The sequence below is a fragment of the Momordica charantia genome (genome assembly GCF_013281855.1).
Source record: "Momordica charantia cultivar OHB3-1 chromosome 11 unlocalized genomic scaffold, Mcharantia_2.0 BLBB01000011.1, whole genome shotgun sequence".
NCBI lineage: Eukaryota > Viridiplantae > Streptophyta > Magnoliopsida > Cucurbitales > Cucurbitaceae > Momordica > Momordica charantia.
In genome coordinates this window covers 4,865,799-4,888,761 of record NW_028275159.1, presented here as the reverse complement: position 1 = coordinate 4,888,761, position 22,963 = coordinate 4,865,799, and the positions used below count along the sequence as shown (strand labels likewise).

General features: G+C 33.1%; 1 protein-coding gene and 2 long non-coding RNA genes across 19 annotated transcripts; 1 reads left to right on the top strand and 2 right to left on the bottom strand.

Moving 5' to 3' along the window:
- Positions 1-1,254: 1,254 nt before the first annotated feature.
- LOC111024533 (MADS-box transcription factor 23) lies at positions 1,255-22,946 on the bottom strand. 8 transcript variants are annotated; one of them, XR_015789052.1, is made up of 11 exons: positions 22,792-22,946; positions 22,300-22,505; positions 10,214-10,292; positions 8,494-8,555; positions 8,054-8,153; positions 7,946-7,987; positions 7,789-7,872; positions 7,516-7,661; positions 7,308-7,422; positions 2,388-5,865; positions 1,255-2,119 (listed from the first exon to the last, which is right to left on the bottom strand). XR_015789052.1 is itself a non-coding variant. In XM_022302267.2 (9 exons), exons 2-9 carry the CDS (start codon positions 22,479-22,481, stop codon positions 7,404-7,406), a joined length of 714 nt encoding a protein of 237 aa, XP_022157959.1. In that variant the 5' UTR covers positions 22,482-22,505; positions 22,792-22,946; the 3' UTR covers positions 7,133-7,403. The 8 variants fall into 8 exon arrangements, 4 of the variants coding, with proteins under 4 accessions (XP_022157959.1, XP_022158088.1, XP_022158157.1 ...); XR_015789054.1 differs by having other exon boundaries at positions 7,308-7,419; XR_015789053.1 differs by lacking the exon at positions 2,388-5,865.
- Positions 1,486-18,011, top strand: LOC111024759 (uncharacterized). Of its 10 annotated transcripts, XR_015789065.1 has the most exons (7): positions 1,486-1,623; positions 1,801-2,028; positions 9,629-9,712; positions 11,751-11,856; positions 12,105-12,209; positions 12,290-12,633; positions 12,840-18,011. It is a non-coding gene; the product is annotated as an uncharacterized LOC111024759 (long non-coding RNA). The 10 variants fall into 10 exon arrangements; XR_015789064.1 differs by lacking the exon at positions 11,751-11,856 and having other exon boundaries at positions 12,105-12,204; XR_015789058.1 differs by lacking the exon at positions 11,751-11,856.
- LOC148208035 (uncharacterized) lies at positions 17,557-22,293 on the bottom strand. Its single transcript, XR_015789066.1, has 2 exons — positions 19,974-22,293; positions 17,557-19,881 (listed from the first exon to the last, which is right to left on the bottom strand). It is a non-coding gene; the product is annotated as an uncharacterized LOC148208035 (long non-coding RNA).
- Positions 22,947-22,963: the final 17 nt, after the last annotated feature.

Below are 22,963 nucleotides of genomic sequence, written 5' to 3'. Positions count from 1 at the left end.
GACTGTCCCTTTGCCCATTAACTTTCAAGTCAGAAATAGGTGCCTAAACCAATTATATTCGGTTTGAGCATCTTATCCAGTGACCATGTAAAAACAGAACTTTTTTCCCTTTAAAATTAAAAGCTTTTATCCCACGTACGCACGTTATATTTGCTTTAGTAATGGAAAAAAAAAAAAGGTTAATTCCTCGAACCTAAATGTGCTGTCCTCCTTTGGGCCGGAAAATATCTTCGTACTTGGGAACATCCCACTTTGAATCCTAAAATATCTTCGTCCTTTCCCTTACACAAATATTATTTAAATTGCCAGGATTATTAATTAACATTTCCAATGTTCGACACGTAGCTGTAGATACGTTGGCCAACTCACTTTCGTACTTTATCTTTTCTTTTAAGAAAAACTGTTTAAAATAAACTTCTTTATAATTGATTTTACTCGTTGCTCTCGTTGTCAGTAGATATTTATCATCCTCGGCAATTTAAAAATAATTATTTGCTTGGTTTACAATAGACTACGCGTTCGACTTGCATTCGCCCATTATGCCACGTAGACGAACCTAATTCTCTTTCCTTTGCGTGATCTGGCATTTCCAGTATGTTCTCTCGACACGTTTCAACAGGAAATTTTCTCTCCTACGCACGCGGAGGTTTGTCTAGCTCGTGCCACGTGGTACTACACTGGGCACCGATGCCCCACGTAATAGACCTAATTATAGATATTTGATTTTATTAATTCAGGATATGGATGTTGATTATTTTTGGCACGTGCGTAAGAAAATGCTTTTCCTTTTTTTTTTTCTAAATATTATTTGATATTCCTATATTTAAATATATAATGAAAAATACTCGAGTCCTCTGCCACAAGAGCAATTTTGTCCTCATCACCTTAAATATTTGACAACTTAAAAAAAATAATATAAAAATAAAAATCTTTTTTAAAATAACAATGAATTGTCAAATATTTAATGACGAGGAGTTCATCTTATATGGAGAGACGAATAAATTTAGAGATATTTTTTATACATTTTCGTATTTGTTTTTTATTTTTATTTTTAATTTTTTTTGGAGAAAGCACGTTCTTGTATAACCAAAACTTATATTAAAGGATCATTCTTATATTACATAATAATCATAATTTCTACTGGTCATTCAACCATTTAGAAAAAGTAACATTAATACTATTTATTTGACTTAAAAAATATCTTAAATGAAAATTAACTTAAAAATGGATATTTAAAATAAAATACGATAAAAATTCCAATGGGTAATCAATTTATTTTTACTACCTTTCTTTATTTGAATAACATCGAAAACTTTGTAACTAATTTTAGAAAGCTAAATTTGTGACAAACAAATAGTAGTGAATAGTGATTACATGTAGTTCTTTTTTTTTCTCTCTCTTTTTATTCTAAAAAATCGTACGAAGTACCAAGCGTGCCAAATCCACCAGTCTTCTTCTGTCACATCACGTATATAAATATGACCCTTTATTCTCGATTTTCGGTTTCTTTTCGGGCGTCCAGAGAGATCAAACATCAAATTGCTCTGCCTCTTCGTCGTCTGGTACCGGCGTTTTTGGTCTCCTCGCGTGAAGCATCGCATACTATCCGTTCCTTTTACTCGGGTTCTCGTTCGTTCTCTTGGAACTTTTCCTCGAATTTTTCTTCTTCTTCAATCTTTGTCGTCCTCCATCTTCGTGCTTCTCAACATATGTTCATGCTTACCATGCGTGTCTGTGATATAATTTCCCGCTCTAATTTTACTTTAATTATCGATTCAGCTATTGTTTATGGCTTCTCAGTTCGATCGTATTTCTCATTGGAGGATAACGTCGTCTCGGAAGCTAGTTCTCAGATCCGTTTGGTTTGGCTTTAATCCGCGAGGAGAAGAAAACTGAAAAAGGCGAGAATCCGAGCTCAACTTTTCCGCTGCCTGCGAATTACTAGGTCGTCTTGTTGAGTGCGTCCTCTTGTGAACCAAACAGACATTACGATGTAGAATCGCTTAATTGCAGAGTTCGTCTTTCATCGTAAGTTTTCTTCACGCTCTACGTACTCACTACGTTTTTCCTTCTGAGAACTAGTGCTTGATGTAGCGTAGTTTCTGTTTCCATTTCTCTACTGCAAATACAAATATAAAATGAGTGAAGGACCAATCCGGTCAGGCATTTATTATATATATGTGTGTGTGTGTGTGTGTGTGTGTGTGTGTGTGTGTGACATTATAATATGACGTTTATTTATTTTTTTAATTATAATATGTTATTATTCGCTTGCTTCTGTGCTTGTACGTGATTTTTAAATACGCATTTCATAGCACTTGCACTATATGATATTTAATGATTTTATATTTAAAGAGAGCTGGAAATCATAGAGAGAAGTTTCATACCTTCAAGTGTTTGGTTCTTTTGACAGTGTGCGTGAGTTCAGCTCTCAAAGAATTCCGGAGATAGCCACTAATTTTGTTATTTTTTAATTATTATTTTTAAGCATTTGAGATTCTGTGTATTATTGTTTTTACATTTGCACTTCCGTTGCCTGTCTGATCGTGAACCTAGGCACCTGTATTCAAGTTACTTATTCAGTAGGCTACAAGACTTCTGTTGCAACATTTTATATCTGCTGCTGTATAATGTTTTTGGAAGTTGACGACGTTATTATGATTTGGCCATAGCCTCCCTCCCTTTTTTTTCCTCCCTCTTCTGTTTATTAGTGATTCGGGTTTGGTTCTTAAAGAAAGGATCCTTTTGTTTGTTATCTTGAAATAAATACAGGGATAACATTGATGATTGATGATAGTTCGAAACTCTAGAGCTTTGGGAATGGTTCATATTTATCTAGTATGGTATGGTTGTCCAACTACGCATTTCTAACTTCTTAGAAACTCCTGATGCTTTAGTTTATTTAAAAAAAATCAAACTTGTTTATAAGATATTAAGATTGGATAATATCTTATTAATTAATAACGAGTTAGGACAGCATAGCTTAGCAGGAATGACATTTACTCCTTTCCTTAAGGTCGGAGGTTCAAATCTCCACGTCCAATCTTTGAAAAGACGAGTTAAGGTTCATGCTTTGTTGAATGTTACGTTTTTCGCATTCCTTTAAGGCATGATTTTAGTAGAATTAGTCACCCTATAAGATCTTTAAGTGTTCTTTCAGACAAGATCATCTTTGAGGTCTTTGACTCTTTGTGATGTAGGGTGCTGTAAGCTCCATACTTAGAACTCACAACTTTTGTTTTGGTATGCTAGCCAGTCTTCTTTGCCATGAAAACTGCAGTTAACTATTTGAGTAAATAGTTGTTGATCTTACCTCCCGAAGCATAGAAGTAATCTTTAATAAGCAATAGCATACCGCTATTTAATATCTCTTTTATTCTGGATAGGGTCTCGATTACTTTTAATTGTTTTGGCAAAAGGATTTCGGTCTCAAGACTTGTCAGTTTATTTTTCCTCGCATTTTTGGGTGTTCTGTTTGCACCATTCTCTTAATGATTACCCTGTGTTTAGCAAATAGTATTCAATGTTCACTTGGTTGGTGTTGTATGGGAAAGATCATCATAACCAGTGTATTCCAAGGAGAATTCATTCTTCGGGTCCTAACAATGATACATTATTTGTAAAGATTAGGAATTAGAATTAAGTGTGTGCATTTTTTCACCAATCTATTAATTTTTGGAGTTCAGTATTTCAATGCTTTGGCATTGCTTGCATGCACTAATCAAGAGATAAATGACTTTACTAGAGAGTTCAAATGGTGACTCTATTATAGGTATCCAAAGCTCTTCTAATTGTGCGAATGACCATTCTTTGGCATCTTGGTTAAAGGAGATAAGAATAGCTTCAGCGAAGAGTTGAATGTAATCAACACATGGTACAAAATCCTTCTTACAGCTTCTTTTTAAGATTCAACGAGAAAAAAAGTTTGGGCGAATTTTTTATGGATAGTTATTGGGGGCATTCTTTTGTATTGTACTATTTATGAAAGCTATTTTAATTACATGAGATTCTTCTCATTGGATCGTTTATCCAGTTTTTATAATTTCTTCTCAGTGAAATCACCAAGATTTTTTAAAAATATGAAAGTTAGCATTGTTAAAGAAAATTTATTGTTGGGTTGAATTTGGAGCAGTTGGGCTTTCAACTTGCTGCCTTTTAGGTATTATCCACACTCCAGATAATGAATACATCTGCCGAGTTTACACTGGAATGAACCTTTTTTTTTAAAAAAAAAGAAACTTGTGTCTCCAGAAATAGATACAACAAACTCCCTTAAGAGGTTAGTTGAATTTGTCCACTGATAAGTCCTTGCCATGAACAAGGTAACCACCATTTTCCATGTATTGATTAGATTATCAATCCTCTTGCAGTCTACCTTTCGTGACAAAGTAAAATGTTTTGGTTCATCCTTTTTGATGGTTTGTGCCAATTGGAAAAGTTGGTTGTATTGATTGGACAAAGAAGTAGATTACGATTTTATTGATATTCCTGGAAAGTTGTACCAATCATGCACCGGGTAGTAGAACCATTAAAGAATAACTAACAATGAACTTGTTGTGTTCTGAATAAGTATTTGAAATATGTTAACCACTGACATTATCAATGAAAGTTTAAATGGGCTGCTGGTGCACAGGGGATCATAATTATAGCTTCTTTTTAAGGCCATGAAAAGGCTCAATGGTGGGAACTGAGCAATTTAAATTTTCAGGAGATGTTTCTATCCTTGACGATCTCAAGGGCTTTGATAAATTAGTTAGTGGCTTTATTTCAGAAACTTCTTTTAGTGATAATCTCAATCCAGAATTAATTGATATCTTTGGGTAAGTACATGATTTTACGTTATGTCGGATTAAGATTTTCTTTTAGTCTTTCTTCCAATATCTTGAAAATATAGTGACCCAATTCCATTCTAAATTCTACTCTATAGTTCTCCTTTTCTCCATTGACTTCATCCTCTCTGCAGGTGGCACCTTGTTTTCAAAATTCCTTGATTGTAATGTCAAATATATAAACAATTGTCACATTGAATCCTGATCATTTCTTGGATTAAATTAATCACATCAACCTAGCTTCTGGATGTTGATTCAAGTGACTTGGGGTGAATATTTGACAACCCTGCTTTTGACTCCACCAGATTGGTTTATATTATATTCTTAGCTAAGCGACGTCAATAGCATCCAACTCCCGTTATATATATATATATATGTGTGTGTGTGTGTGTGTGTATGTATTTATTTTTATTTTTATTTTTTAATTTTAGACTTATCTCTATCTAAATGAATTTAATAATTAATAGTTAGCTAGTGACTTTTCAAGTTTTTGAATTCATTCTGTTGTATATTTTATCTTAGATTGTTCTAGCAGTTGTACCAGTCTAGAGTCTAGGATCATTTTTTATGATGTAGAATAGGAACAGGAAGGGTGTGAGAACCATTGGGTGGTATGCCCATAAAGGAGGTAAAAGATGTACAAGATCCCAAGTTAGGAGCTGAATTAAAGCAAACGCCAATTTATTGAAGGTTTGTGTCGACTAATTTTTTTTTGTTGGCTTCTAGCACCGCAGACATATGCTGTGGTGTTACATCATGTGTAGATTGTGACCATCGTTGAATTGGGCTTACCACAAAGGTTCTTTGGGGATTTTTATTGAAAAGGGTTTACATCACACCATACCCAAGATGGATCACTTCTATGGATTTGATTACATACATTATTATTTGTGTTGAAGTCATTTTTCTCTTCCATCCCTCATTGAAGTAATTCTACGCCTGATCGTGTGGTTAGAGGTTACCAATCCCTTCCTTCTAAGCTTTTGAATATTCTTTTTCCCTTGTTAGTATTTCCTTTCGCTCAAGTTCCTGGTACCTGAATTTCATTAGCTTTTAGTAACTTCTCACATAGACATTTTATTATCTAGCAGTCATGTGTGTGCATGCAATGGATGCATTTAATTGCAGTTTTTGTGTCATTGTTATAGGAATGATTTAAGTAGATGTTACTAAATCTCATTCTATTCTAGGTTTTGGCTTGGATATATCTATCCATAACTGATCCCTTCACTAATGTCACTAGTGTTAAGGGTATATGCAATTGAAATGAAATTAACTCACTAATTATTACGAATGTGACAACGTGCACATTATTTTTGAGTAGTATTACTTTTCAAAATCAATTTTATTTGTTGACGCACTGTATGTCATGCAAGTATGGTCAAAAGTTAGGTTTGCTTTGTTTTTCAATTTCTCACTGGGGTTGGGTTTGTATGAGTATGTAAAAAAATCTATCTTTATGGTGCTTAAATTTTGAAAACAAAACGGTTCTAGATCACGGTAATTATCAGGTTCTCCACATTTGAGCTCCACTGATTGAAGTTTAGTGGTTATAAGTTAGCTGGTACATACAAGTAAATGGCTAGATTATTATCAATACCATAATGGCCATTGTTTACTATATAAGCTGTTGTTAGGATTGTTTACTACAGAAGAACTTTGAATATTGATTGTTTGTGATGTGCAATATGGATATGGTTGTGAACCATTCATGACTCTTTTTCCATAATTTTCTAACATTTCTAACATATCCATTTAGGGAAGTTCTTGTACATGTGATAAGGTGGTTTTCAAACTTTAGGCGTATTTTAGCAACCTGACTAGCATAATCCTTTGATACAGTTCCACTATATTATCCACAATTAGAGTGTTTCTTTAACTTCTTTGGAGCTGATGAAGTGACGTTTCTTACTAAAAAAAATGAATTTATGAAGTTGGAAATATTAATATTAGCAGTGATGCTGATTAAACAATTGCCACTGGTTCATAATGTTGGAGCTTTTTATTTCTTTTTTTGATAAATTTGTGTTACTGAGTTGTGGCTTACTTTAGTGTAATGAAAATTATCTTGATAAACAGACTGCTGGATGAGTTTATTATTTATGGTTGGGCAGGAGAGGTACGAGTTTAATACTCTACGTCCTTCTATGCTGAACATCATGTATAACTGTTGGGTGAAACTTAGTACAGGACAAATTTTCTTTTTAATCTACTTGTTTCCTTTCCCTGGTGATCTCCAGAATTTTCTTTTATAATATCTCATGTCATGAAAAGTATGAACATTTGCATCTAGCCAACTATAATGGAGGCAAATAGACCTTAAGAGTTGAGATATCTGGAAATGAAGTGTACATGCTGATGCAATTTCAATTATTGTTTGTTGCCAATAGCCTTCTCTTCACATCAATACCCATGTTTTAATCACCACAAACATGACAAATCTGGTTTCTTTTAGTATGAAATGGTCTGTTACTTTACCACATTTCGTTGATTGAAAGATTAGTCGCAACCTTACACCGTTTTCTTGATGCAAAATAAGAAACATCTTCCTGGTTGGTGTAAGGTCTCTTTTTGCTAGGGTAGTTGTAGTCTGCTGCAACCATCAAAAGAACAAGATTGGAATAGTGATTGGATAAATTCATTTGTTTTTATTATTGAAAATTTACAGATATAGGTGCAATTTTACCCCAGTTTTGTAGCTCTTTCTGGTGCCTTATGATTTTGTGGCTGACTGAGTTGAAGGTTGATAGGTATATCTGCCTCCTCTCCAACGCCAAGTCCGTTTGTTAGACTGCTTGTGTGTGCTCCATTGGCACCCTTTGTTCCATAGACCTAGGATGTTGAAAATTTTTATGTTGAGGGTGACTAAGCAACACAATGTTTTATTGATTAAACAATGAAAACCTTTAGTTATTTTCGGTTGATATTTAAAGTTTGTTTCAATTATTTACATCTTTACCTTTTTGTATAATTCCAAGTTTTCTTGATGAATTAAGTTTACCTTCTTATAAAGTTCCATATTGTCTTGGTGAATAAGGTTTCCCTATAAAGAAGAAAATGAAATTTAGCAACCAAAGTAATTGAGAACATGAATGTCAGAGCTGTAGTTGCTTAACCTTTCTGTTTAGCTCTTGTATCTCATCCATTAAGATTTGATCCTGCTCAAAGAAAGGGAACGATCTGTAAAATACCCAATGTATTTAACAAATGATACAATTAGATACCTTCTTCATACGGACACCACGTAGACTTATCTCTAGTTGATTTTCTAGATTCTGTAGATCTTTGACGCTAAGGCCAGTCAGCTCTTCACCCATCATTTGCCTGTAATTATATCTATTAGTGGTGCTCTAACAATGGTAGTGGTGTTCTTTTGAACTTTTCTAAGTTTCTGTTTTCTTTCAACTTGTATGCAACATTTAGGAAATATATTAGGAAGTGTACGTTCGGATCATGCGTGGTTGTTAATAAAGACTAGTTCCATATCTGAAATAAGTGTACATGGTTATAATGTATGAAGTAGATTGGAGACTTTATGCACACACTTACAGTATAAAGTCATTAAAAAGTTGAAGGACATTTCATATTTGCTTTTGGATTTCCTTATAGTATCAGTGTTTAACAAACATGTTATGATGTAGAATAAAGTAGGATATAATGGTACCGATGGTTTTCATGTAAGCTCTGAAGTTGCTGTCGTAACATTGCTGCTTCCCTTTGCCAGTACTAATGATTAAAAATCAGAATGTAATTTCCTTACTCTTTAGAAGTATAAGAGTATGTGTTCTATATGTGGGTGAAATGTATATTAAGCATAGGCATATCGAGAATCATGTCTGAAAATGAAGGTATATATTAAGCATAGACATATTGAGAAGAATTTTTCAAAATGAAGTATATATTAAGGATAGGCATATTGAGAAGCATTTCTGAAAATGAAATTATATATGAAGCATAGGCATGTCAGGAAGCATTTCTGAAAATGAAGGTTCTTACCATGTTAAATGTCAAAGTTTAAGATTGATGTAAATGTTCAAGCAGTTGTATCATTGTATTTATATAGAATTGTTAATGAATGCATTGATATTCAAATATAATAGCGTGAATGTTCTTTTTCACACTACAAACTGTATGTATGTATGCATATGATCAATTTTTGAGTGAACAATTTATTGTTGGTACTGAAATTGAATATGAAGCTGAACTACATGTATGTTGTAGAATGAAAAATTTTGAATATTTAAATTTAGTCATTTGACTAGTGTACACTGTTATAGTGAATTCATAGCATTTCTTAAGTTTGATTATGGATGGCAATGGAATGTTAGCATGGAGAAGGCCAAGGAATATTAAATCATGTCTACACCTCATTTCCTGTCAAAATCCTTGCCTACACCTCATTTCCTCTCAAATTCCTTGCCTCCAATCCTTTTCCTCTCAAAATCCTGGCCTACAACCCATTTCCACAGGAAACTGGAGGAGTTCAAAGAATCCTCCAATGAGGATTGGGATTCACAAAATTTTTTATGTTAGTTTTTATTTTAAATTATCGATATGACAAAAATTACTTGGATATTAATTGATAAAGTTATATTTTTCCAGCCGAAACAGAGAGTTGTTTTTCCATTATTTATTAGTTTTAATAACTCACTCTGTAAAAATATCTTTATACATCTTGTTAATATATAATGGCACCTTAACTTTTCAGGTTTCTTAATCTCATGTTGCTACTTTTATGCGTTCTGATCTTTTTCATCTTTCTGAAATTAAATGTTGAATCAACTTTTTATTTTGTTCAGTGACATTACTAGCTCAAGGTTACTGTGTCCAAGATTCCTGCTCTAATGATTACTCTTCTGGATTGTTCTTTCGCCATGCGTGAGGTAAATAGAAGGTTTGCAGGGCATCTCTTTTAATCAAAATAATTTGCATTGATAAAAATATCCATTGTCTATTTTCCATCAGATATACTAATATGTTTCCTGTCACCTTGACAGTAGTATTGGTGAGTACTAATATGTCCAGATTCACAATGATTCTTGATGTAACTAACAAAACTAGCTTTCAACACTGATCTAACCACATTTGATCCATAATGATTGATGGTCTTGCTAGTAATTCATTTGAGGAATTTTTTCCTATACGAATCAGCACATGAACCGCACTGTCCCAAACCCTCTTGTCTGCCTCACCCCCATATTCCACAACATAGTCATACCAGCAGTAAATGTGATATATAATTCTTATTAGTCATCATCGTATCCAGAAAGTTGACTGATAGGAAATCTAGATTTTTGTTTTTTTCACAATCATACATGATCTTTTGCTTAATATGTCTGGCACTCAGAAGGAAATACAATCAAGTCCTAGATGGTGGAGAATACCTTAACCTCAGAAGTCGAGATCCCAAGCTGATGTTGCTCCTCTTTTGTTTTGTTATATCGTTCTATTAGCGTTTTCATGCTGGTAAGGCACAGTAAATAATTATGAGTTAGAGATGAAGTCCTATTTCTGATATGGATTACAGTATAAAAATACCATGATATTTGCAAGAAATGAAAGTTTTAGGGATGACATGAAATTTAGTTTTATAGTAGAAGTTCAAATTTTGCTGGTAGGAAGAATGGAATATGTAGAGTCATATCTCAACACTAGAAGGTGGTATATAGGGTTATTGAACAATTGACCTCTATTTTTATTTAAAAAAAGCAAATTAAATCAAGCAACCTAATTCACCTAGAATATTTAAAGTTTAAACAAATAAAATTTAACAAGTTCACCTAATATACAGATCTAATAAAATAACATTGGGAATAATGTTCAAAACAATTCTGATCTATCAACATGCAAATTCAAAGTAACTTGAACTCAATATTAAAGCAATAAAATTGGAGATCCATAGTGAAACCTAAGCCTCAATTGCAGCTTCTTGAATATTTTAGTGTCAGCCAGTTTTCTTGTATGTCAGGATCAAACATCACTGGGTAACCTTTTTACGAGTTTAGGATCAAACCTCTCTTATTAGGTGTTCTCACACTTGATTAAAAATCCGATAAAAGAGATTCCATAGCAATAAATCGACAAAAAGTGGATTCACAAGTTTCTTCTGATCTCAAAGAATTTCTACACTCTCTTACAATGAATCCTTCCCGAAATTCTCTCCCAAAAATTACATAAAATTAAGAGGCTTGAAATAATTTGCAACTAGAAGTTTGAGAGAGTTTCTTCAGTTAGAGGTTTTCTTCTTGAAATGTTGGAGCAAGTGTTAGGAGTTTTCTGCTTGAAGTTTGACTATGTGGACTAGTGAGACCCAGGCATGAAGTTGGATTGTAGTTTATACTGGATAAAAGTCTAGACGATCATGAACACCCCAGATATTAGCATTAGAGATATGTTGAAATGAATAAGAAGTTTGGTTGCCTACAAAGAGAAATTTGGTATCGAATTTATTCATTTATCCAAACGGTAGTCCTAGATTTCTATGCACCAAATTGGTGTAACATGCTGTGTAACCTACGAAGTAAACCTTTGAACTAACTAATCATGTTCTCTGAAAGTTGAATGAACAATTATTCTTGCAAGCAACACTATATAATAATGTTTTACAAGCTTTTATTGCATAGACTAATTTCCATGGGCTTTACTAGTTCATACTAAGACCTGAAACTTGCTGTCACATACTGTAGATTTTAGTTCTTATTATATTTTTGATAAATAAACCTTTTACTGAAGAGTGAAATGAAAGAGAAGATGGGAGCCAAGGCATCGGCCCTAGCCTGGGCTAGCAGGCGACTAAAAACATTCTTCCAATTGATGTACACTAGGAAATCATAGTTATAGAAAAGGATTGGAAAAACCTACCATTTCACAAAAAGTTTTAGTTACCTCAGCTTTCCAGATATTTTGCCTTTCTTCTTAAAGGGTAGCAATGCAACTTAAAGCTTTAATGAGTAAGCACCAAGAGATGCTGAATTCTTCAAAGATTTTTTTGCTGACGCCTCGAAGAAGGGGGGCATTCCACAAAGAGGTGGTGCCGATTCCTTCTTTCTACTTATTTTATACAATTAGGTAATAGGGATATATCATGGCGTCTTTTTAGACTGAACCTGCCATGTTAAACCCTTATGAGATCTAGGTCCTCAATTTCACTTTTTATAGGGATATTCTGTCCCACCTTTTCTCAACTAGAGATATACTTTACTAGTTCTTTATTATATAAATAGACGCTGATAAAATAGATGTCTGAGTCCAGCTTCCTGTTCTATCTATCTTCAGTTTCTTTCAGCTGACATCCGGGAGCTACAGAATCTCTCTATTGTGTAGGGGTTATATTGAAATGGAACTTTCGAAATTTTGCCTCTTCATTCCAGCAATGGTCAAGTATAGTTGCATTTTTTAGTTTATAATATGCTGTCAACGATTCCAGTTGATTATACTTTCAGAGCTACCTTTTCATGTAGGTCTCTAGGTGTGCCAAAGTCACTTGATTAGCAGTAGCATGTGTTGCGTCTATCCCACTGTCTCTAAGCTTGTGACCAATACTGTTTGAGCGGTTATGTCTGGAGTGAGGCCAAGACATGAACACTCTATACCAAACCAAGGGGTGTGGGCTTACACGGTCATGTGCACACTACATAGCTGCCTAGAAACTAAGGTTTAATGGGATAGCACGGAGATATCGGTAATCCATGCATGGCTCGATGGCTCAATGGCACGTATAGTGGCTGGACATGGCTAAGCAATGGTATTGCGATTCAACATAGATTTGGAATGACTAGGTCAAGAGGGATAGCATGTCCAACAGGCAAGTGCTAGATTTTATCTATGAGCTACTGATATGTCACATGGGTCGATAACATTTTATCTCCATCACCTATCATTTAACCTATCAAGTAGTTCTACACTTAGTAATTTGATTTTTTTTAATGTCTCTGTATTGATTTTCATTTTATTTATAGAGACATGCATACTACAGTTGAATGTCTCTGAATCCTTTAATGCAAAATTTAGGTATCTACATCCATGGAGTGTCAGGTTGATCAAATCAAATAAGGATCCCTTCTTGCTTATTGGTCAGGTACACGTATAGAAATTTGAGAGTTTGAATGAGTTAATTGTAAGATTTTTGTTCTGTCGTCTTGCTGCTTAGAGATGTAGAAATTCATTAAACTGAAAAAGATGATAGAGAAATTAAACATAGGGTATTGTTGAAAATTATGAATATAAGTTTAAATTGGAGGAACATTCTGTTACTCAAGAAACAAACATCCACCAACGAGATTAAACTACAAGGCAAAAGCCTACTAAAGTAAAGGAGTTGCAAGAATTCTCTTCAATTGGCACAAATCACTTAATGGAAGGCCTTACGTGAGACACAGCTGGGGAAACAATTTTCTTTTTTCGATAAGAAACACAGGTGTATATAAACAAGAACCCAAAAAAAGAAAGACAACCTAAAGGCGGAGGGTAGAGGAAACCCTTCCCGAAGGACTATACAATCGTGGCTTTCCAATCTTACATAATCAAAAGAAGGCTATAATTTAAAAAAAAAAAAAAAAAAAAAAAAAAAACTTTCTGGTGGATAGAAGCCCACCAAAAAGCTGTATGTTTGATATTCACAAAAAAAAGAATTTAATAAAGCTATTTCTTTCCTGCCGTAGAAGCCAAAGGACCGCCCTTGCTGCACAATTCCAAAGGTTTTTCCTTTTAGGGCATTTCCACCGAAACCTTCAGCTATGAAATCCTCAATATACTGAGGGAGACAGAGAGAGAATCCAAGAGAGAAGCCACATAAACCCAAGTTTGAGATGCAAAGGAGCAATGCATGAAAAGACAAGATTCAATTTCCTAAATGACTGCAACCTCTATTTCTCCTTTTGGATCTTCTATTTCCTTCTAACTACCATGCCCAGAAAATAATTCTATTGGCATTAGGCCACAATTCTTTCTAATATTAAAAAAAAATGTCTCCTCCAAAGCTCCATACAATAGGACGACAAAGAAAGAGGAAACGATGTAAAGATTCTTAAGATGGGATTTGTACGGAAAGGAACAGAGTTTGCCTGTAGGATAAGTTCACCCCTTGACTTTTTCATATCAAGGTTCCTTCCTAGAAGAAGATTCTAAAAAACTGAACTAATCCACTCTATTGATCCTCCAAAAATCTACAACAGTTGACGTTATCCATAGCAAGATGGAGATGGTAAGGCCACAAGATATTTATGGTGGTGTAAATAGACGTGTAACGGTTTCTCGATGGAAAATTGAGCTTCTTTTTACAGTCTTTTTATAAGAAACCGAACTTTCATTGAGACGAATGAAAACAAAAACAAAGACAAGGGCATACAAGAACAACGACGCAGACAAAGGAAGTCAGTCTAAAGAAAGGGTTTTCAATCCAAAAGAATAGTACGTTTTGATAATTACAAAATAAATTCGAAACAGACTCCCATAAAGAGACATTAAACCTTACGAGATCTCAAATAGACTCCCATTCTCTCTCTACCCCTAAAGATTCTATTGTTTCTTTTCAACCAAAAGATGGCCCAACAAGAAGAGTCGAAACAAAACCTGAACTAAAAAGACAAACACTGGTTCCGATCCCAAAGTTAAGGCCTAAACCTTAATCATAAGGGTTCTTGGAAAAAACAAAAGAGAGTCAAGTTTAAAATTTTCCCTATTCCTCTCGGGCTAAATGCCCTATAAAACTGTAAAACAAGTTCCGCATTGAGGATCTCATCTTATATCTCATAACGACAAAGTGTAAGAAAATATCTTTCATCATTAAACAACAATGTCTATTACAAGTCAAATGAACACCAAATGACTCTAAAGAGCAACTATAGATCAAAAAGGCAAGCTAATAGCTCCAGAGGATATGGACCATATCCCCAACAAAGTAGAAGAACGCCACAGTCTAACTCTCCTATTCGGGATATACCAAACAAAATAAGTTGGCCTCGGGAATGGAGAAATAAAGAGGTTTGGAGGGATGAGACGAGAACATACAAAAGAATGGAAGAAATAGCTACAAGAAAACCCCTTAGTAGGATCAGCGTAAAAACAAATGTCTTGGATTTTTGGACGAACACAGAATTTGCTCAAAACATATAATAGAGCTACACCATAAGTCATTTCTCTACCCTACCAGAAGACAATGAAATCCAAAATTAAGTGAAGTGGAACTATCCATGGAAGGGATGAGAGAAGTTACAGAGCACGCAGCCTAAAGAATAATGGTCAAGGCGAGGAATAAATCATACCTTTGTAACCGATCTCTAGGAGCAACATAGTACTTGTGAATTGTAATTTTATGCCAAAGGGCAGGGCCTTTCCTTTCCGAGGGAAATCTTTGTAGTTATCTAAGAAGTGGCGATATATTTTTTTTCTATTTTTCCATGTTTATCAGTTCTACACCACCGTTAGCCAATGAGAGACACACTTTTTAGAATCTGATTAGATGGGAACCACCCTTAGAAGTTCCTTAAGATCTTCTCAACATCCTAATAATATCTCGAGTCTATTATTTATGTTTGGAGGGTACAAGCTAGGAGTAAATTCGAGAGCTCCCTAAGCTTTCCATATACTATTTCTTAAAAAAAAAGCCGAAAAGATACTTATCTCTCTTTATCAGTTTCTACTATCTGACTCGAGCCTCGCCAAACCGAGTATAGTTCAAATGGTTCAGGCATCTATCTTTGATAAAAAAAGTCAGGAGTTCAAAACTCCATTTACATATTGTATCAAAAAAAAAAAAAAAAAAAAAAAAAAAAAAAAAAAAAAACTATCTAACTAGGGCCTCGCAGTCATAACAGGAATTTTCACCCTCCATTATTGGGACCTGCCCAAATTTCTTAAACTACAGTATTTTTAAGACCTGGTGGACATCCTAATTATGGGGAAAAAAAGACCTTAAAATAGAAAAGTACTTCATAAAAGCATGTTTTGACTCATTCAGCTTAAAGAACTCTTTTCCAATATCAAACATCCTGAAATTTAAAAGGCAGGTGAATAATTTATAATTTTCTATTTGATAAAATTTATTCTTTCATTGTAGTTTTTATTTTCTTTAATAAAAAAAAATCAAGTTTTTATTTACGAATTTTTTGAAATTTGCCATAGTTTCGAATTTTTTTTCCTGAAAGACAGTAAAAAAATTAGTTAGCAAACTTGGTAAGGCCGTATACTTTTGTTTTTCTGTAGAGGGAGATTCACGATTATGTTTTTTTTTTCGTCTCATATTATTTTATCTATTTTGTACTCTTTTTATGATTGATGAATTCATGATTGGATGTTCAATTTCTACACTGTTCAGTGGCCACATCCTTGATAATTGCCTCCATACATTTTCATAACATCTAAATTGTAGTAATTTAAAATGCTAAATTTTAACTTTTTATTACATTGTTTTTAAAATAAAGTAATTATAATTGATGGCTTCTTCCAAATTACATGGAAGTGTTTTGTAAAAGGTTTTAAAATTTTCTGAGTGTTTTTAATCAGGAAAGTTTCTTTTTGGCATATTGTATAATCAATCTCAAAATCCATTGTAATAAGGTGATGTTTTTCACTTGATTTTAAAGAGAATTTGTTTTCAATAAAGATTTTGTGGATGTGCTGACTTTATAGCTCTTAATTTATATCTCAACCGAATATGTGGTGGTTTTGTTATATAGATTATTTGATAACTACATATTATCATTTAACTAGATTTGTGCAACTTAAGCATTCTTATTATCTAATAATTCACCCCAAAATATTGTTGAAAATAAGAATAGAGTGGAAGTGTTAAATGGATGCATAATCCTTAAAGAATGAGATAGAACATTTAAAAGATTTAAAGTGTAAAGTTGACATTAATATTTGGGATGGCATTTAATTTATAACTAATTCTTCTTGCTTTATTATACTACATCTAAGATAAGAAGTTTCATTTGATGATTCTCGATCAAAAATTTTATATCAAGATATATTATGTGATCTTTTCTTGGAATATTTTGTTACATCATAAACAGACAGAATATTTATTTAAAATTTCTAAGATCTTGTACAAATTTATGAATACTCTTTGAACTTGACAAATAATAAAATTAAAATATAGGTCTCGATTTCTATAAGCCCCTATCAATTAAATGTCATCTCCATAAATGTTTCATTTTCATTTTTTGTTTTTAAGTTTTTGGATTTTCTAATCAATTCCATTTGAAAAATAGTTTTTAAAATTATATTCCAAAGTTAAAAACAAAACAAAACGAGTTTTTCTAAATTGATTTCAACAAATTTCTTCTCTCTTATTGAATACTTTTCATTTCCCTCTCTAAAAATCTTTTAAATTTTCTCCTTGTTTTCGCTCTTTACTTTTTTTTTCCTAATTTTATCTGTTTCATGATGTCTGTAAAACTTTTTTTTTTTACCTTTTTTTTTTACCTTTAAAAAAAAATTTAACATATTTTTCACTGTCTCTCTATAAGTTTTTCCTTCTAATTTTATCTTTCCATTTCTTGTCTCTAGCTTTTCTTCTTCCAACATTTCTGTATCTATAAATTTTCTCCGCTTGTTTATCGTTTTATCACTCTAACTTTTCTCTCTATTTTTCCTTATAAAACAACAAAAAATAAAATGTAGTTGCCAAAATATTACATGCAAGGTTCATGTCGGAACTAGTAACTGTATAAATTTTTTAATCTATGTATGTGAGTAAGAAACTTAAAATAGTATGTGAGTAAGAAACTTAAAATACATGATGACAATATTTAAGTAATTAATATAAAAACATAAGTACGAAAAATTCGAAAAACATATAGTTTATTGTTCTTCTACATAATATTTGCGGAGCATTTGTATCCATAACTTCAGCACTTCCCGACCGGCCATTCCAATTCAGTCGCTGTTATGAGGGAGGAGCTTTTAGAATAGCCGCTACAAAGGGAAGAGTGAACCCTTGGATTATTGCCATTGGCACTGGATTGACTGTGATCTTAGGAAGCTATGTTGAGAAGTTCCAATTTTTCATCCAATCCGCGTTGCGGTTAATTCATATGTTTTGGTTTCTTTACTGCATGTTTTTTCGTTTTTTTAAGTAAGTTTATATTTTCTATTAAGATTTTTGTAACCTTTAACTGTGTTTAAAACTTTAAACTTTTTTGTGTATTAATTATGTTTAGACATTTACAATTATGTTCATCTTGATAGATTTGGATGGTTTCTCCTTTAATAGTGAGGAAAAAAAATGAGGTTAAAATACTAGTACCTTACTTAACATTATAGTGGTTTATTTGATTTGATTTTGGTTCTTTCATTTTATACTTAATATCATTATTTAAATATGATGTTCAATTAATTTTTGAACTAAAACAAGCAGACATTAGAAAATTAGATAGAATGAATCAACTAAAAAAGGGCAATTTATCTATCATACTGGCACGGTTTCTGGTATAGTGATATGACTAAGCAATTGACCGCTGTAGATACGGCACAATGATAGGAAAAACAATATTCCTATATAAAAGGTAAACTTTGGTGTCCAACTGATTTTAGAAGTTAATACTTCATGTATTTCAGCTTCAAATGCAGTAGTGTCTAATGAAGAGTTTTTGAATCCTACCGGTGTTCTATTTACAATTTATTAATCCTTGTGCTTATAGACTAAGGGTGGATTTGATATAATTAGGGAGACTATTTTTTTTATATAGTTTTAATGGTATTTTCGTAAGTGTCTGGATTAGTTTAGTAGCTAAAATTAATTTTAAAGGGTTAAATAAATATATATATAAAATTATGTCAAAAATAAAAAATATATATATGTGTTTGATCATGTTCTTTTATATTCTTACTTAAAAAGTTTTAAGTTTGAGTTTTATTTTAAGATTTTAATAATTCTATAGAAAATATTACTAAAAATATCTCTCACGTTTTTTAAGAGATATATGCAGTTTCTCTTTGAGTTTTATCAACTACGGTCTGTAAAGTTCTGATGATTACTAATATTTCTTCAATAACCTCCCATGAGTATCAATAATATTTGGACATGTTACTAACTAACGTGAGTGTGTTCTATAATTTTACCTAGGAGTGATTCATTTTTCTTAATTACTAGCCAACATTCTCGAATGTTCTAAAGCGGGTTACTATTTTACATTATTGAACTTTATCCTTTATTAAAATAATAATATCTCTTTGTAGTTTGAAGGAAATGTAAGAATAATTATTCAAAAGAGACAAGCTTAATGTTTCATCTAATGCAAATAACTAACTGTAAGAAGAATTGTTGAACTAAAAAAAACCAACCATAAAGGATAACTATGACTCCTAATAGAGAGAAAAGGTAGTGATTGATCATGAAAAGATTTGCCTCAGTAGTTTCCTTTCAATCTATTTAAAGTTTTTTCTTGGCCTCACTAATGTTTTCCAGACACATAGAAGAGTTTGTTTTTGTTTATCATACAACATATACTAAACTCAATGGATTATGGAAAATGTATCTTTGGGCAAAATTATCATTCCTAATGTTTATTGTTTTCACATGAGCCTAAAACGGTGTATCTCTCCTATAAGCTGCTTTTCAAGAAGAAACCAACGGGGAAGGGTGACCCCTCCACGACCTTCTACTAGGACAAGACTTCCTATGAATGGTGATGGGATAAAATCCTTTTTCCAATGTAAAGTAATCGACTCGTACTCATCTTTATTTTATTACTATTAAATATTTGATAATTAAGATAGAGAAATGAGAAAATAGAAAACTTTTGAAAAAATTAAGAAAATATTTAGCTCCGTAACAATTAAGAGGAACTTATGACAACTTTTTCTTTTCTTTTTAAAGTTTATTTTACATTTCTCTCTTTTAGTTGTCAAACATTTAATAGTGTTTAGGAAGGTTGGTTCCTTCTTATTGTTGAGGTATTAAGTATTTTTCGAAAAATAATATGTAGTGAAACATTTAATGTTTGTTAAGACAAGGTTGGTCCTAAGTGGTGAGGAGCTAAATATTTTTTCCATTGAAAAGAGAATAGTGGTGATGGTTTTGGAGGAGTGGTGATTAACAACGAAAGAACTAAACACATATGTTTGAAGACACTTGGGAGAGTGAAAAATGCTAAGATCTCAACATTATTCGTTCATTCTTCTTGATCAATTGAGTTCAACTTAAACACATATGTTTGAAGGCACTTGGGAGAGTGCAAAAATGCTAAGATCTCAACATTATTCGTTCATTCTTCTTGATCAATTGAGTTCAACTCATTGACCACGCCGAGAGATTCAGACCAAGACACAAGCAGCATATTACTAAGTTGCTAACTTATAATTTCTATATTTGTAAGACTAAATAGGACTTCATAAGATAAGACATTAATTATTAATATACATATATATTGAGATTGATGGTTCAAATCTCGTATTTGTTACATATAGAAAGAAAAAGGTAGACTTCATAAGCAGATTTTAAAAAAAAAATCCTTAAAATCATTTGTAACCTTTTTTCTTTTTCTTTTTCTTTTTCTTTTAATATATTATTTCCTACGTACAACAAAAATTTTATATTTTTCCATGACAAAAATGGAAAACAAATTAAACAATTATTTTTCTATTAGAAAAAGATAACAATTAAATCAGCAGTATCGACTAAGACCTTAATAACATTACTTTAGTTTCAAATAATATATTTGTATGAAAAATTCGGTCTTAGTCAAACGATTTTTCTTTTCTTAATTAATACTCGATGAAGATAAAACAATATCACGGCCTACATTTGAAGGCCGAGGCTTGTTTATTTAGAAGGAATCAGTTCGAGAAATATTTTATGAGTTTTGAAAAGCAAATGTATGCTTGTTTTTATAAAATGTAGAAAACGGTCTGGAAATATCTGGAGTACAATTTAGGAAAAGAAGACCGTATAAAATTTTCGAATATAAGTAACCATGAACAGTTATTAATAGCATAATGCATAGTCTTTTTAATACGTGATATTTTTTTTTTTTTAACTGTTTTCAAAAGCAGGAAACAAAAATTCTAAATATAATTATTCTTAAGAAGTAAACCTCATAAGATACTAGTACACAAATTGAACCACACAACATGTCAGCTGTGCGAGACCAACCTTTTGTACATGTCTTATGCGCCTACCGATCAGCATCCATCATTCATCTTTTACTGATTATGAGTACTTCCCTTCGAAATTTTTAAATCTATTTCTCAACCTTAAATCTTTTTCCTTTTAAGAATATCAAGGAATGTGGAAGAAGTACTTTAAAGCTATAGAAGAAGGAGGTATTAGTGTCTATTCATTCTTCAGTATATAAGTTGAAGTCCAGAACTATGCGTTCTTTTATTTCTACACTCTTAACTAATATAAGATTCGGTGCTTTCCTTTAAACTCCAATGGATGGGTTCAGAAATAATTTGGGGCGGAACTATAACAGTTTATAGACCAACTAAATGAACTGTTGACAAATTTTGACTGGTTAATTGGCTTGTGTAAATCCCACTCTTAAACTTAAACATCTCAGAAATCCACTTTTCCAACCAGCGCATGTTAACGCAATTTGACTCGGTTGGCGTCCACTTCGATGATATTGATCATATGGTGCAAATCGATCTGGTTATCCTTCCAGTATCGCGCACGACCTTCATCTCCATCGATCGAGATATTGCACTCGATTGTTTACAGAAGAATAGTACGTGCTTTCTCGCACGATCATCTATGTTTTCTCAGACGGAGCTGCAATTTTCTATTTCGAGAAGTCATTATATCTCTCTACTGAGTATTCTCACCCTCTTCCTTTTCAATTCTAAACCACCTGCATGATCATTGTGTTGCAAGAATAGCAACACTGGAAATCTCTACTCTAACTATTACCGTTGTTTACGACATTGTTTACTTGGATCTTTGAACACTAATGTATATAGTTCGAATGAATTGTAGTTTTTTGGACTGATAGCTCCTCTTTTGACCGCTTATCGAACTCAATCTTCTCTAGGAAAAGTAAGCCAACAAAACTAGCAATATCGGCCGTCCATCCTATAAGAAAATTACTAAAGTTTCTGGCAGCCAATAATATCTCCAAAGATACTCGATATATGCCAATCGAGTTAATGAGTGGAGTATTGGAAAGCTGTAGCCAGCAGAATAAGGCAAATGACAGAACTGAGCCTCATAAAATCACGAAGAAGGACAAGAGACTGACCTGAAACCTAAGGTTGTATGACTCGAGAATTTATATTTCTCAGTATGCACAAATTTCAATCTACGATAAAGTGTACAGTCATAATCGTGACTCAAGGTGCACACTCGCCATAGAATGAATAAAAATCAGGTGAAAGATAAAAGCGATGCTACCAATGTTTTGTCGTACTGGAGATTAATCTATATTATAATGGAGTACGGAACGAATCAATAATTCAGACGGAGAAAAGTAGACGAAGATAAAGGCAAACAGTAGAAGAAGCAGAAGAAGATGAAAATTGTAAGAACCTGGTGCTGGAGTATTCATAGAGCTTGCTGGTGCTGGAGAAGATGATGACTCCTACCTCCGCGTCGCACAAGATCGCAAGTTCTTTCGCCTTCTTCAGCAGTCCGTTCCTACGCTTCGAGAAAGTCACCTGTCTGCTCGTCGAATTGTCGATCCTCCTAATCACAATCTTGCCTCTCCCCATGCTCAGATCCGCAGCTTGATTCTTCTATCCATTTTTTCCCCGAGAAAAGTTACAGAAAATAACAAAACTCCAGTAAATTTCACAAGTAACGAAGATGCAAGGAAAATCGCAACCAAATCCATAAAATACAATAGCTCTATACACTTTTCTTCCTCGAACGCACATAACGAAGAGAGATATATATACATTTACAGCGTGAAATCAAGAAAAAATCCGAAAATAGAGGAAAAACGATGAACACAGAAGAAAACGACGCATCAGTGAATGAAAGAGAAAATGCGCAGGAATTTTGCAGGAAATCGTAACTTACTTGCGGAGGAGTGTGGTGGTTGTTTGGAGTCAAGGCAGCGCAGAAGATCAAACAGAATCGAGAATCGACGTCTTTTTACGGAGCGTTGTACTGAAGCAGATTCACATCATCAGGCATGACCAGCTGCCGCAGCACCATATATGGAAGGTCTGCGTCGTCCATGTGGAGGGCC